The 12500-nt window shown below is 39.0% G+C and overlaps 2 protein-coding genes and 1 long non-coding RNA gene across 7 annotated transcripts in view; 1 reads left to right on the top strand and 2 right to left on the bottom strand.

Moving 5' to 3' along the window:
• Window positions 1-3164, bottom strand: part of LOC137993441 (uncharacterized) — a 6584-nt gene extending 3420 nt beyond the window's left edge. Inside the window, exon 1 of the long non-coding RNA XR_011121873.1 lies at window positions 2167-3164. This is a non-coding gene — a long non-coding RNA (uncharacterized lncRNA). The remainder of the gene's footprint in view (window positions 1-2166) is intronic.
• LOC137993437 (voltage-dependent calcium channel type A subunit alpha-1-like) overlaps window positions 1-6156 on the top strand; it is a 75132-nt gene extending 68976 nt beyond the window's left edge. For all 4 annotated transcript variants that reach the window (XM_068839284.1, XM_068839285.1, XM_068839286.1 and 1 more), the window contains 3 exons: window positions 3986-4100; window positions 4346-4484; window positions 5309-6156. In XM_068839284.1, coding sequence (XP_068695385.1) covers window positions 3986-4100; window positions 4346-4484; window positions 5309-5532 — 478 coding nt within the window. In that variant the 3' untranslated portion in view covers window positions 5533-6156. The remainder of the gene's footprint in view (window positions 1-3985; window positions 4101-4345; window positions 4485-5308) is intronic.
• Window positions 6157-10706: 4550 nt separating this feature from the next.
• The window catches only part of LOC137993435 (collagen alpha-1(II) chain-like), a 57694-nt gene continuing 55900 nt past the window's right edge, over window positions 10707-12500 (bottom strand). For both annotated transcript variants that reach the window (XM_068839282.1, XM_068839281.1), the window contains exon 70: window positions 10707-11759. In XM_068839282.1, the coding sequence (XP_068695383.1) occupies window positions 11613-11759 (147 nt within the window). In that variant the 3' untranslated portion in view covers window positions 10707-11612. The remainder of the gene's footprint in view (window positions 11760-12500) is intronic.

Raw genomic sequence — 12500 nt, 5'->3', positions numbered from 1 at the left:
AATTTTTCATTTCGGGAACAATTATTTGCCGTTGCGTGAAGTTAATGATAGATCATAACTTAAAATACGACATTTCTATCTTTGTGCTTTATGTCAATATAATAGTTTTACTCGTTGCCATAGGGTTAGTTATGTCAACATGATAGATTTTCATATCCGTTCTGATTCTGAACGCTGCGCGTAAAATGATGGTATATCGTGGGCCAGGCTTAGAACCCAGAGCGGAAACACAGAAAGTTTAGCAACTAAGCGATAACAGATCACACGATGAGCTAGAAGTTATATTTTTTAACTGCATGGATAGCTGGTGTAGAAAGCGTTTCCATTTTTGTTCCATTTGCTCTCCCTTTTTCAATCCTAATTTCTTTTTCATTTACAAGATTTTGCTTTCAATGTGAACAATCCAATCTATTTTTGCATGTATCTTTTATAGGCGTGAGCAATTCAAAATACACATTTCCTTCTTTCCATGCGCTCTGAAAACTGAACTCGCGATCTACTTTCAATCCAGTGCCTGCTGTGCAAATAAGCAAGTATGTAGTGCATTACAATAAGAACTTAGTTTTTTGCAATATACAAAAGCAGTTGTAGTAACAAACAAGCTTGGCGCGAACAACGCGGTATTTTTTTTGCAGCTGTTGAAACTGAATACAACTGTCAGCGCTGCTAAAAAGTGGGCTTGAATGGCTCAAGGATTCTGCTTTTAATTACCGAAGCAAAACTGAAATTTAATCCGAATCCGAAGTCACTTTACCGCTGTTTAACAAATAAATATACTGAAATATCATCCGCAGTCTAACATGATTTTAATGTTTTGCAGTTTTTTTTTCAATAGTAATTTTTCAGTGGAATAGCTGTTAAAGCACTAGGCTGATAAAATTAAACACTGGTTTGTGTTAACTTTGATTCAAACTTTCTGTATGTCACATTTTGTGACATTTTACCCTTTAAACAGTCGTACTCTGGGTAACACTGATAAAACACCATGAAGTTCTCCATAGAAAAAGTGTCAAGTTTCCTAAGGAACTCTAAAATCATATACAGTGACATTTTAGAGTGATTCCTACGACTAAAAAGTAAATCAACCTTTTCTTCTGGTAAGCAGGTCTGGTAGGCCAATGGCTTCACTAATATTTTCACGCAGTATAGACTTTAGTTGTAATGTGCGAACGTCCGGAAATAGTGACTTAGAAGAAAAAATACGGTTCAAGTGTTTTTTGTAGAGAAAGTTACAAGATGTAATCCGAAAAATCGAAAGTTTCGATTTTTCGGATTACATCTTGAAATATGTACTCTACAGCAAAGGTGTTACTGAAAATGATCTTCATCGGACTCATACTTCGAAAATCCTAGTTTTCATACAGAGTGAGGTACTTACAGTTTGAAAACCCCAAAAACCCTCTAAAGAGAAGTGTCACAGATGGAGAGCCGTTTTTATACTAGAGACGCGTAATCCATCCAGACGAATTATGCGTCTCTCATGTTATCCGTCTTGTGTAAAGACGGGACGAACTATATGAGACGCATAATTCGTCTGGGATGAACTTGGGCAAACATTTTTTCTGCGTCTGTTAAATTCGTCCAGTATAAAGACGGGCACAAGACGCATAATCCGTCTGGACGTACTATGCAGTTTAGTGCCCGGATTATGCGTCTTGTGTCTGTCTTTATACTAGACGAATTTAACAGACGCAGAAAAAACGTTTGCCCAAGTTCGTCCCAGACGAATTATGCGTCTCATATAGTCACATACTCTTGCGAGACACCTTGAAACTCAACGGGTCAGTTTTAGATCGATTATTTTCTGTTGCAGTAAATCTTTGGCCGAAAATCTCTTGGCATTCTTGGAGAAATGGAAAACTGCGAGTGGACTCCAAGAGACCAGATAAATCTGATTTCTTTTTTGCGTTCAGTTGATAAATATTTCGCTGATATTTAATTAATGCAAAACATCCTGCATTGAATTATCCCAGGTTGAAGGCCTAAATTCTTCGAAACCTTCATAATTGTGTCTTGGGACGTTCATTTTCAAAGTTCCTTGTTTCTGGCACCAGTTTATTCAACATGATCTGATGGGATCTTTTGACATCGCTTCATCAGCGACTCACGTTTTTTCCAACAAAGCTTATTAGCGTCGGTGTGGTATTCTTTGAAAACAAAACTCACCCTGGGCTTGTTGTAACTTCTTCTGTATCTTCTACTTTTCATCATTCTTCTTAAGTTCGATTTAATTCTCACTGTGAATAAATAGGCGAGCGGATTTGCAATGGTTTCCACACTTTTTCCGCGTTAAAACAGCAATGCCACTAAACAGGTGAAATCACACTTATGAATAATAAATCAGTCCATCAAGCTGAATCTGAGTGAATATTCTCGAAAGCATTTAAAAAGTGAATTAACGAACACGCCCCACGTATTTAATAAACATGACTTCGTAGCTTTTAGGCTGGAATCGACGGCTTAGCTTGGTCTTAGACTTCAATACAAAAGAATATTGATATTGCCCTGAAGACCTTGAAGTCATGATGGATTACAATACAATAGATTATTGATGTCGCGAACCTGAGCTTATAGATTTAACACGAAACAAGCTGTTATCGTGGGGATTTTCCACACCAATATCGATCGTTTTTATGAGAAGTCTCGGTTAGTTTTGGATGGTTGTAGTTATACGATATCCTGTTTTGGTTTGTGTTTTCCATTACTTTACTGTTCTGTGGATAGTGTTGTGCGAAATTGCACACTGCTTTTGGAAACGAGCTGGTTGTGAAAGAAAAGCTTGTTGCAGAATAAATATGACGGAGTAACTTAATCAGCATCACAAAAGAGTAATTGTATGTATTCAAAGTCGTTTTTTATAAGCTGTTCCCAGCGTTAGATCTGGAGCACCCAAAAGCATTTTGTCTTCATTGAAAACAATAGTCGGCTCTTGATGAATATGACCATAGCAAAACTGAAACGTGACAAGTGATTTATTGAAATACGCCTTGCTCTTTGGTTGGTCATCCGCATCAGAGACAGATGCATCTTGAAAACCCTCTCTCAGACTAAATTTTAAACGTTCACGGTTTTGTTTTTGTGAAACATTTTATACCGATCTAAGAAAGTTACTAACAAACGTTCTTTTTTTAACCTTTTCCCCCTTCAGTTTCAAGGAAAGTACATAAATCAGTTTACCTGCTGGCAATTCGTTGAGACTTATCTGTATCCCGTTTGTAAAGTGCAGTCCAAGTTTGCTCCTTGCGATAAAAAGTGTACTTTTTCAATTGATTCTGAAGAGTTCGAAATGAAAAATGAGAATCAATCTTTTTCAAATGTCAACAGATAATTTAGCCTAATTGTAATGGCACTTTCAGCTTATAACCGTCAGCTGAAGTTTTCATTGATAGTCTCATCTGTCATTTAGGAGCTTTGCATAATTTTTTCCGGAGATGATTTTCTCTAATGTGTCGATAAATCCCAAAAGTCTGATAGGACTCCAAGGCATTAACCGGACAAACGTTAATCATCAAGTCTAAATCGCGCGAAAAAGAGAGCAAGGTTTCATTCATGGGCTTATTTGTCGTTTCCGAGCTTTGGAGAATCTTTAAATTTCAGCAGCTGAATTTTCTCCACTTGTTTAATAAATCCGGACTTCCTGGCACCACCTCAAGCTGTTCGTGACAGAAATGAGCGATTTTGCATGGAGCCACAATTATGAGAAAGAGAATGCTCGATCAAGGCAAGAAATAAATTGCTTCAAAGCTTTGGGCGATTTTTTTCGGATTAGCAAACTGACTGTCTTTTATGATGTTTTCTCGCCTCTGTTTCTAAATTCAGTAAAGTAAAATACAGCTGTACTAAGTGAAAAAAAGTTGATCAAACAACGAGGTTGATTTAAGATTTGATCGTACACTGAAAATATACAAAGTCAAACTGTTCGCTTTTTTGTCCGTTTTTCTGCTTCTTGGGTCACTTATCTTCAAGTGTTTGATATTCATTGCAGTAATATAAGGTTGGAATCAGCGGATCACCTTTCTTATCTTGAAAGGTACAGCAGCTTGGGACCAAATGGATCAAGTCCAAAATTAAATGGAAATGTTAACAGCAACGGATTGCAGGTAAGCACTTTCTGGTAAAGATAAAGATCTCAATATTGTCACGCCTTTCAGCAACTGCATCAGTTATGATACTCATAATTATTTGATCCCACTTGAAGTCAATGATGACCAATAAAACGAGCGTGCTTTGGTTGTTTTGATACCACCGTTCAGTGTTATCATATAAAATCATACCCGAGGGACTTTTTAAGCGCCTGTAGCAAACGCTGCTGTTTTATAATGTGAATTTTCATTATTTTCACCAGTCTCACCCGGACTCACCGTCACGTGCTATGGTGGAGGCGTCAATGCCTCTAAGTGTAGCCACGCCTTGTGCAGGGGAACAATTTCCCAACAAGTTCGCCTTGCCGCCAGTTTACTTAACTCCAACCGAGAGAAGGAATGGTAAAGTGATTGTTGATGATATAAAAGTTCTTGTATTGAGCGCTTAGAGTGCTACAAAATCTCAACGCGCAACGCTCTTTTCAGGCTAAAACAAAGATTAAGCTTTGAAGTATAAAAGATGTAGATAAAAATTCAAGTAGGGAAGAAATCGATTAATCAATTAGATTATTTAAAAAGCAGGTTGAAAGTATGGCAGCCAAAGACTGATGTGGATCTATTAACAAACTATTGAGATTACAAGTGTAAAATGTCAAAATAAAAACAACCCAAGGAGAAGATACTATTGTAAAGCGAGAGTAATCCATTAAAAAAAAAACTTATAACCATTTGATTTATTAGATTTTCGAGTTACTTCTTTCTCAAATTCATTGGATAGTTTTGTAAGAAGACGTTGAAAGCCTTGTAAGCTGTCTGGCACGCCAGCTATTCAAAGAGTTCCATATAACAGGACCTCGGTACCTCGACGAAGAACAACCAAACTAAGTTCGCGGCCTTGGGTTTAAAGATAACTTTAAAAAAAAGGGACACTGAAGGTTTCTACAGATCTAATGACGTTCTTTCGGTAGAGTTCCATAACATCGGTGCGGAAACAGCAAAAGCGCTTGGGGGTGGCAGTATAGTAATAAGAACAAAACAGAGCCACTCCCTTGGAAGCTGGACGCAACTGATGACTTTCAAAGGGTCACTGGTGTGGGATGGAGCTATTCCGGCCATGTTGTTGTTCCTTTCAAATATGTTTTACGAACAAGTCAATAAATGTCTATGATTGCAAATTCAGAGGTGTTACTAATGAACCGGAAATGTCTCGTGCATTTGTCTTTCAGTTCCTCGAATCGTGGAACAAGGAGAGTCTTTAAATCTTGAAAATTCTAGTGACAGCGATGCAGGAGTGGATGTAGATCAACCCCGTTCTCGTCCGTGGCGTGATTCGTATTATGACGATGTGATAACCCGCATAAACACCCAGCTAGAGGTCGCAGTTGCGCGAGGGACAAGTCCCTACGCCATATATGGCATGGAAGACGATGATGCAGATGATTGGTGCTAAGGGATAATTGGGGTGACAAGATCCCTTTAGGTTGGCTAGTGGCTACAGTATTGGTTAATTTTGTGCAAAGTTTCAAATACCATCGTATGTGTCATACGCGGGTAATTTGAGCTTTAGAGTCACAACTCATCATAACATTGGAGAGAATATTTAAACCAACAGACATGCTGGGCCAATAGATTCGCTCCCTGCGGGTCGTTCGCGAAGGAATTTTTGACCGATATGCGTCAACGGAGGTTCTGTTCAGAGTAAAAGAACCATATGAAATTTTGTCTCTATCCAGATCTGTTCAGTTAATCGTTCAAAATACAGTCGTTCCAAAAACAAAGTAATTTATAATAAACTGCAGCATAATGTACAAATGATAGGATTTATATGAAATATGGCAATCAAATACGTTAAATTTTGTTCAAAATAATTTATTATTACTTGTACTAACAGAATCAGTGATATACAGGTCTGTTAAATTCACAGCCCTGCGTGGGTACTTTCTGGCAATGAATTTTACGCTTATTTTGTAACAAAAGGAATGTTTTGCTTTTATTCTTTTTTTCTCAATCTGCGTGCAACCAAGGATTTCTGCTTTGTAGATCTGTTTTGAGGATAATAAATCAATCAATCTGAGATTCTGTAAATTCTCTTAACGTAAGTTCTAAAGGAGTTCATTCATGTCTCCTGTGTCCAGGGGTGCGTTCCTCGAAAGTCCCGTTCACCTGGCTCGAAAAAAGCCTTATGTAAAACTGCCATCCGCTTGTTTTAAATAGCTGGCACCAGTTGTCGGAAGGGTGGGTAGCGCCATCAACTGGATAAATCACTATCCACTGGATAACTCAATTGTTTTTGCTAGTGTTTATCCGGTGGATAGCCATTCTCGTCACCAGAGCCTGGCTCTGGGAAACTCTATGTAGGAGAACATGCGCTGCAGGGTTCTTATAGCCAACAAGACGATCTAGGATCGTAAGTCGGGCTGTGGCCACACGTGTGCTGCTAGGGATCATGAGCGTTGAGTAGTAGTTCTAAAAAAAGATGTGTAATACATGGAAAGATGTGCATGTCTCAAAGAAAGATCACGAAATTTGTAATCACACTGGCAAAAACAACATGCATTTCGTCATGAAAACATTGCTGACTTGATGTCCGATCTCACCCATAGATCACTTGCTTGTAAAGCGCATTTGAATATGCTAATAGAAATGCGCTATATAAATTCATTACCATTACTAAAATCAACTTCACCAATATCAAGACTCTTGGGTAAATCTGCACTTGTGAGCTCGGGTGACGATAGAATTTGTTTCCTTGGTCAGCAATGCAACATAACGTTTGGGATTTCCAATAACTACAAGACTTTGCTGTTGCGTAACACATTGCATAAAGTCCTAGAGCACAGCATTGTTTACAAGTGCAGTTGCATTGTTCTCTAACACTGTTCACTGCAGTTATTTCATATGTACTAATATGCAGCCCTCTGAGTTCAGAGTTATATAACGCCTGAGTTCATAATTGTCACCAAGTGAGTGTATAGCCTGGAAATACTGTACTAAGTCCTGAATGGATGGTACTTCTAATAGTACACATGTACCTTGGGGATGGCTTCTACCACATTCATCTCTTGCATGAGAATCAAAAATCTTATAACTCCCATTATCAGTATGATAGATACTAACACCAATACATCCTATTGTCAGAATAAATGAAGAATAATTTTGTGACAAGAGCGATTCAAATGCACTGTCTATAGGTATACTGTACTGATATCCCTCAATTATTGAATCACTGTTATGTAGATTACCTGTGTCGCTTTCACTATAATTAAGCTGGTAATTGTTCTCAGACATAGCAATCAATATTATTCATCGGAGGCCCAGGATTTGTTTCTATGTCATTACATACATTTATTTCAGCACAGCATCGTCTATGATCACCATGCATTCTTGTACAAACTCATTGGTCCACAGCATGTGTACAACACTTGATATTTCTTCAGATTTACGCGTTTTCGTGTTCCAGTGTATTTTCCAAAGCAAGTAAACGTACTGTTTGACGAAATCTTCGTCGAATGGAAGCTGGCTTTTTCCTCACTTTTTCAATCGAACGGAGACTGGCAATTATTCGCCTTCTTTTCATTTGACTACTCAGCCTGCAACTGATGTAACCATGAAGTTCTGACGGCAAAGGAGTGATCTTAAGAATCTTTTTCCACACAAAGACCCTCCGTTTTCTGCTTTTCTGCGACAGACGTTTCAGCTTCTTCACAGGAATCCTACTAGGTTCGCGATCACGACACATGGCATTCACGTACAACACGGTTATGATTCCAATAAACAAATTTAGCATAACGAGATCTCAATTTCTCTCTATATTTTATTTTCACTACGCCATCATGTTGATGATGTACAAATGGCAACATTGCCTCCCCTAATACATCACATTTTCCCAGGACATTCAACATTGCTCGTGTTGGTAACGCAATCGTATACAACACGCGAACGTACATGATTACACAGAAAACTAATGCAGTACAAAGAGAAATTGATAGAACTGATAATCCACTTGATACATTGTACAAAATATATGAAATAATGATCATGACAGTCATAAAATTAAAGAATTTACTTGCATCTTCGCTTCGGTAAGTGACGGCTTTCTTGTTGTTGTTGTTGTCCTCCGTGCCATTATGTTGATTATCAAATATCAGAAATATCAGCGTCAAAATTTCGAGTAAAGTTCCTTAATGTACTTCTGTCATTGCTAGTCATAGTTTGCACATATTTTGTACTCAATGACTGCTCAACTGATCTCTTTAGAACTTGCTTAAGAGCTTGATAGCAACATTTGAGATATTTGCCAAGCAAGAGTTCGCGGAACAACGACTTTCGAAATGGACGCTCATTTTCGTGTTTTGATGTGGGTCTACCACGAACAGTCTGTAAGTGGTTTGAGCGTATTGGACCTAACACCGTAACTCGCTTCTGCCATATCTGTAATCATTAATGTATACCTACCATCGCAGAGAATCACTTCTAAGGTTATCGAAGAGAAATGAAAATGAAGCGAAATGAACATTGAGCCTTCACTACATATCTGCGGTATTGCCCATTGCACGTGACGGACATTTGCGAAGAAATACACTGGTAAACCTAGAGTCGGTCGCCCGACTAAAAATTGGCTATTTGAACCTTACGGCGCCTGCTCACTCCTCGCACTAACATGAATTCACCAATAAGAGTCGCGTTTGACTGTTCTTCACGAAAACCAATGAGAAGACACTTTGTTTCAGGGTTCCCCAGACTACCTTTAGAACAACCGAGGCCAGCTGATCTTGAAAATTGATTTTGAAATTCTTAGTTTATAATAGCAGAAGTCTGTTTCAGCGCTTGTTCAGCGTTATCACATTCATTCATTACGTTCACTTGTCAAGGATTGAAGTCAGAACTTGGGACAGTTTTCTCGGCCGGTCGGGATTTTCAGTTTGAAATAGACCGTGTTCGTATTCTCAGTATTGGACTGGAACTAGCTTGCAATGAAGGCTGATGCGGGGAAATCTTTTCAAATACTTTTTGGAAACCGATCGAGTTCTCTTGCGTTCCGCAACAACAGAACCGCCAGCTACGCAGGTTATACTGCTATTCCCCCGCATAAGCCTCCATTGCAAGCTAGTTCCAGTCCAATACTGAGAATACGAATATGGTCTATTAGTATATACTAAAACAGTGGATAGGTTTGAACTCGCGCGCTCATTGGCTATGACCAAATATGGTCATAGCGCGCTCAATATTCGTCGTCGCACTCAACATAGATCCTGCGATATACGTAAATTTTTGTGTCGCGGAGGAAAGTTGCGCCTTGTCATTGTGTTGAATAAGACAATTATCCTGCTCAATCTTGCGGAATATCAATCCGCACGATTTCGCAGGATAATTGTTAACTGTTCACCGCCGAGAAATTCGCGCGGAATTTGCGCCCGAAAATATTGTAATCTTTGCAGGAATAAATGAGTTAAAATCATCTTTTTGTGCTATGTTATCTCACTGTTTTAGTATGTACTAAAACAACTATTCACTTCAGTGTCGGTGGCTAGTGGTGAATATTTACCGAGCCGCGAAGTGGCGGGGTAAATATCCACCACTAGCCACCTCCACTTCGGTGAATAGTTGTTTCACTATATACTAAGACAAGACAAGGCGCAACGTTTTCTCACCATGGACCAATATAGTCCAACAGATAACATTCCCCATAGTCGACCTTAGCTTGATTCAGTACAAACACCGATTAGTTCGAATCCTACCTACCACTCTGATTTTTCAGTTCTCCTTACGGCCACTGCCGCTGATCTGCCATCATTCCCACGGGGGCATCACACTTTTAAACTTCATTAGTTGCATTTGAAGCGCATGACAATGTAGGTTCCGCGGAACAGCGCGACACATTCTCCCTACGGATAAACGACCTATTGTAGCTCCCTTGGAGTCCGAAGCCAAGTATATCGTCTCGCCTTTGGATTAAGATTCCTTCATATATCTCTAGGTCAAAAATTTCCATCGCTTACTGAATGACTTCTTCAAATTGTATGTGAGTCCTTTCCAACCCCCCACCACCCTCTTTATCTTTAGCCACATGCAGAACGATATTTTATATCTCTTCTAATTATTATAATGTTTCCGCCTGGGAAATCTTTCAGGTGGGCAAAATAATTAAAAAATTAAATTAAAACCCTCTCCAGCTTTTAATTCTTACTCTAATTATTTTATATTTGACTGTTTGTCAATGACTTGTTTGGAGTGACTATCTTGTTCTCCATCTTTTGACGAGTTTGACTCACGCGGACGCTTTTCAAGTCTTGTTTTTGTTTTTGAATGTTTGCAAACGACCTTTCAGTAGTCGTTCCCTTCCACAACAGTAAACATAAAACTGACGAAACGACTTTGAATGACTCGTTTAAAGCCATCAAAAGTTTCCAACACCCATCATCGCTTTTTATCATGCATTAATTCAACCAGTGACCTACCAATAACAACAACAACGGAAAGGAGGTTAACTCCCGTTGTAACGAGTTCGACGTCACTGTCACACTGGAGCTATTTCTCGTCCATAAACTAAAACAATTTTGTGTGACAGCGAGTATGCGATCAATACTTGAAAATGGTGGTGTATTCGTCAAAAATAGTTCAACATTTTAAGTATCACTGTTTATTAAACTCAAATCTAAGTACTACAGTGAAGAGATTTGTATCCACTGAATAAAAATAAAGGGGATGCTTTCCCTTATCACCATTAGGTAGAGCATTTTGTGGTAACTACTCGTTGATACATCATTTCATTGAAGTCATGTTATAGACTACGCCCCCTCATCCGCTAGGGTAGGGTTAGGGTACAAGTGTAGGTTGTATAGGAACATCTCCAATGACGAGATCATCCCAATCACTCGATAGACAGCGACCACTCGATGTTCGTTGCAATCGAATTTCAAGATCGTGTATATCTTTTGGTAATAACTGAAAGAGCCCAAAATTCTCTCACGGTCATTAAACAAGTATTCTTAATCATGGCATCCATTACTAAAGAGCACTGTGTCATTTTCTCACGCGAAAAAACCGTCGTTCTCAACAACGTAAAATTTACTCCACCATTTCAGTAGGGTTCCCCTGCTTGCTCAACAGTTTGATTAAGAAGAAATCCATAGGGGAGAGATCTTAGGCACAAAGGATGATCGCGAACTATGAAAAAAACAAACAAACAACAAAAAAACAAAACAAAACAAAAGAAAACAAAAAAGGAGAAAACGCCGTAAACACAAGTCTACATACAAACACAACTCGCAATTGCCTGTTGTGGCCAAAGATCCTCTATACCTAAATTCTAGAGAACACCACAAAGCCTAGCAAAAATTATACAAGTTTGCGAAACATATGAAGATGAAGCCAGGCAACAGTCACAAACGGTAAAAACATTAGACAGAAAACAGTCAAGCACCGACGGGCATCCTTTTGCAACAAATAAATACAGCGACTTTCCTTCTCTTTATATTAAAAGAAACTTAGACAAAGACTTTTCCAGTAATGTCTGCAGCAAAAGATAAATCATCGGTAGCATACAGGTCCAATCTTTAGCCCAAACTGTTCGTTTCCAACAGCGCGATGAAAGAACGACAAGTCTTCAAGAGGAAGGACATCAACCCTCTCACTTTCGAAGGAGAACTCTGTCCTGCGCCACTTTCCGTCGTCGTGCTGTAGAAAGTATTCAATTAAATTGGTCATTTCACAAGTGTGCACATCAATGGCCTGGCCACTGAATGACAGTGGAGCTGGAGGTATAACCTCAATGCCTTTCTTGCCTTCATTATTATACACTTAATGTATGGTCCCGAGGGAAACAGTTAGTTTTGTTTTCCCGAGAGTCAGGACACGAGGGAAAACAAAACCAACTAGTTTCCCGAAGGACCATACATTAAGGGCTTTGTTATATATTAAGACTTTTCCTTCCTTCCTTCCTAGCAAAACATCCGGAGCGGGCAACAACTGCGGAATTGTATCCCGGTAGGGATAATTTGAATCTGAGGGGAACGTGACCAAGAATCATCTAATCACAGTGCTCGTTTTTTTGAGTGAAAGTCAAGGTACATGACAAATTGTTTTGTTGCTTACTAGTTGGAATTCAAACAATGAAAGCACAGAGGGTTTTTTCAAAACAAGGGCACATCCAACCACGCATTCATGCCATGGCCAAGTGGCCAAGTAGCCCAGTGCAACCAACTGCAAAATTGACTTGGTAATGTACTAACTGTGAAATGAAGAAGAAGCAGTGAACTTCGGCGAAAGATTAAATTATCTAGATCTACAGCAGAAACTATTGTTTTCCAGTGTGTAGAATAAAGTCTGTCAGTGCAAAAAGAGATTATTTGTGGACACTTCAAATCAAATATCGGTTGAAGAAAAGCGGTCTCACCGCTGCACCTAACCAGATTATCA

Source organism: Montipora foliosa, chromosome 2 (genome assembly GCF_036669935.1).
Source record: "Montipora foliosa isolate CH-2021 chromosome 2, ASM3666993v2, whole genome shotgun sequence".
NCBI classification, from domain to species: Eukaryota; Metazoa; Cnidaria; class Anthozoa; order Scleractinia; family Acroporidae; genus Montipora; species Montipora foliosa.
Note: the sequence above shows the minus strand (reverse complement) of the source record. Positions and strands in the feature narration are given on the sequence as shown.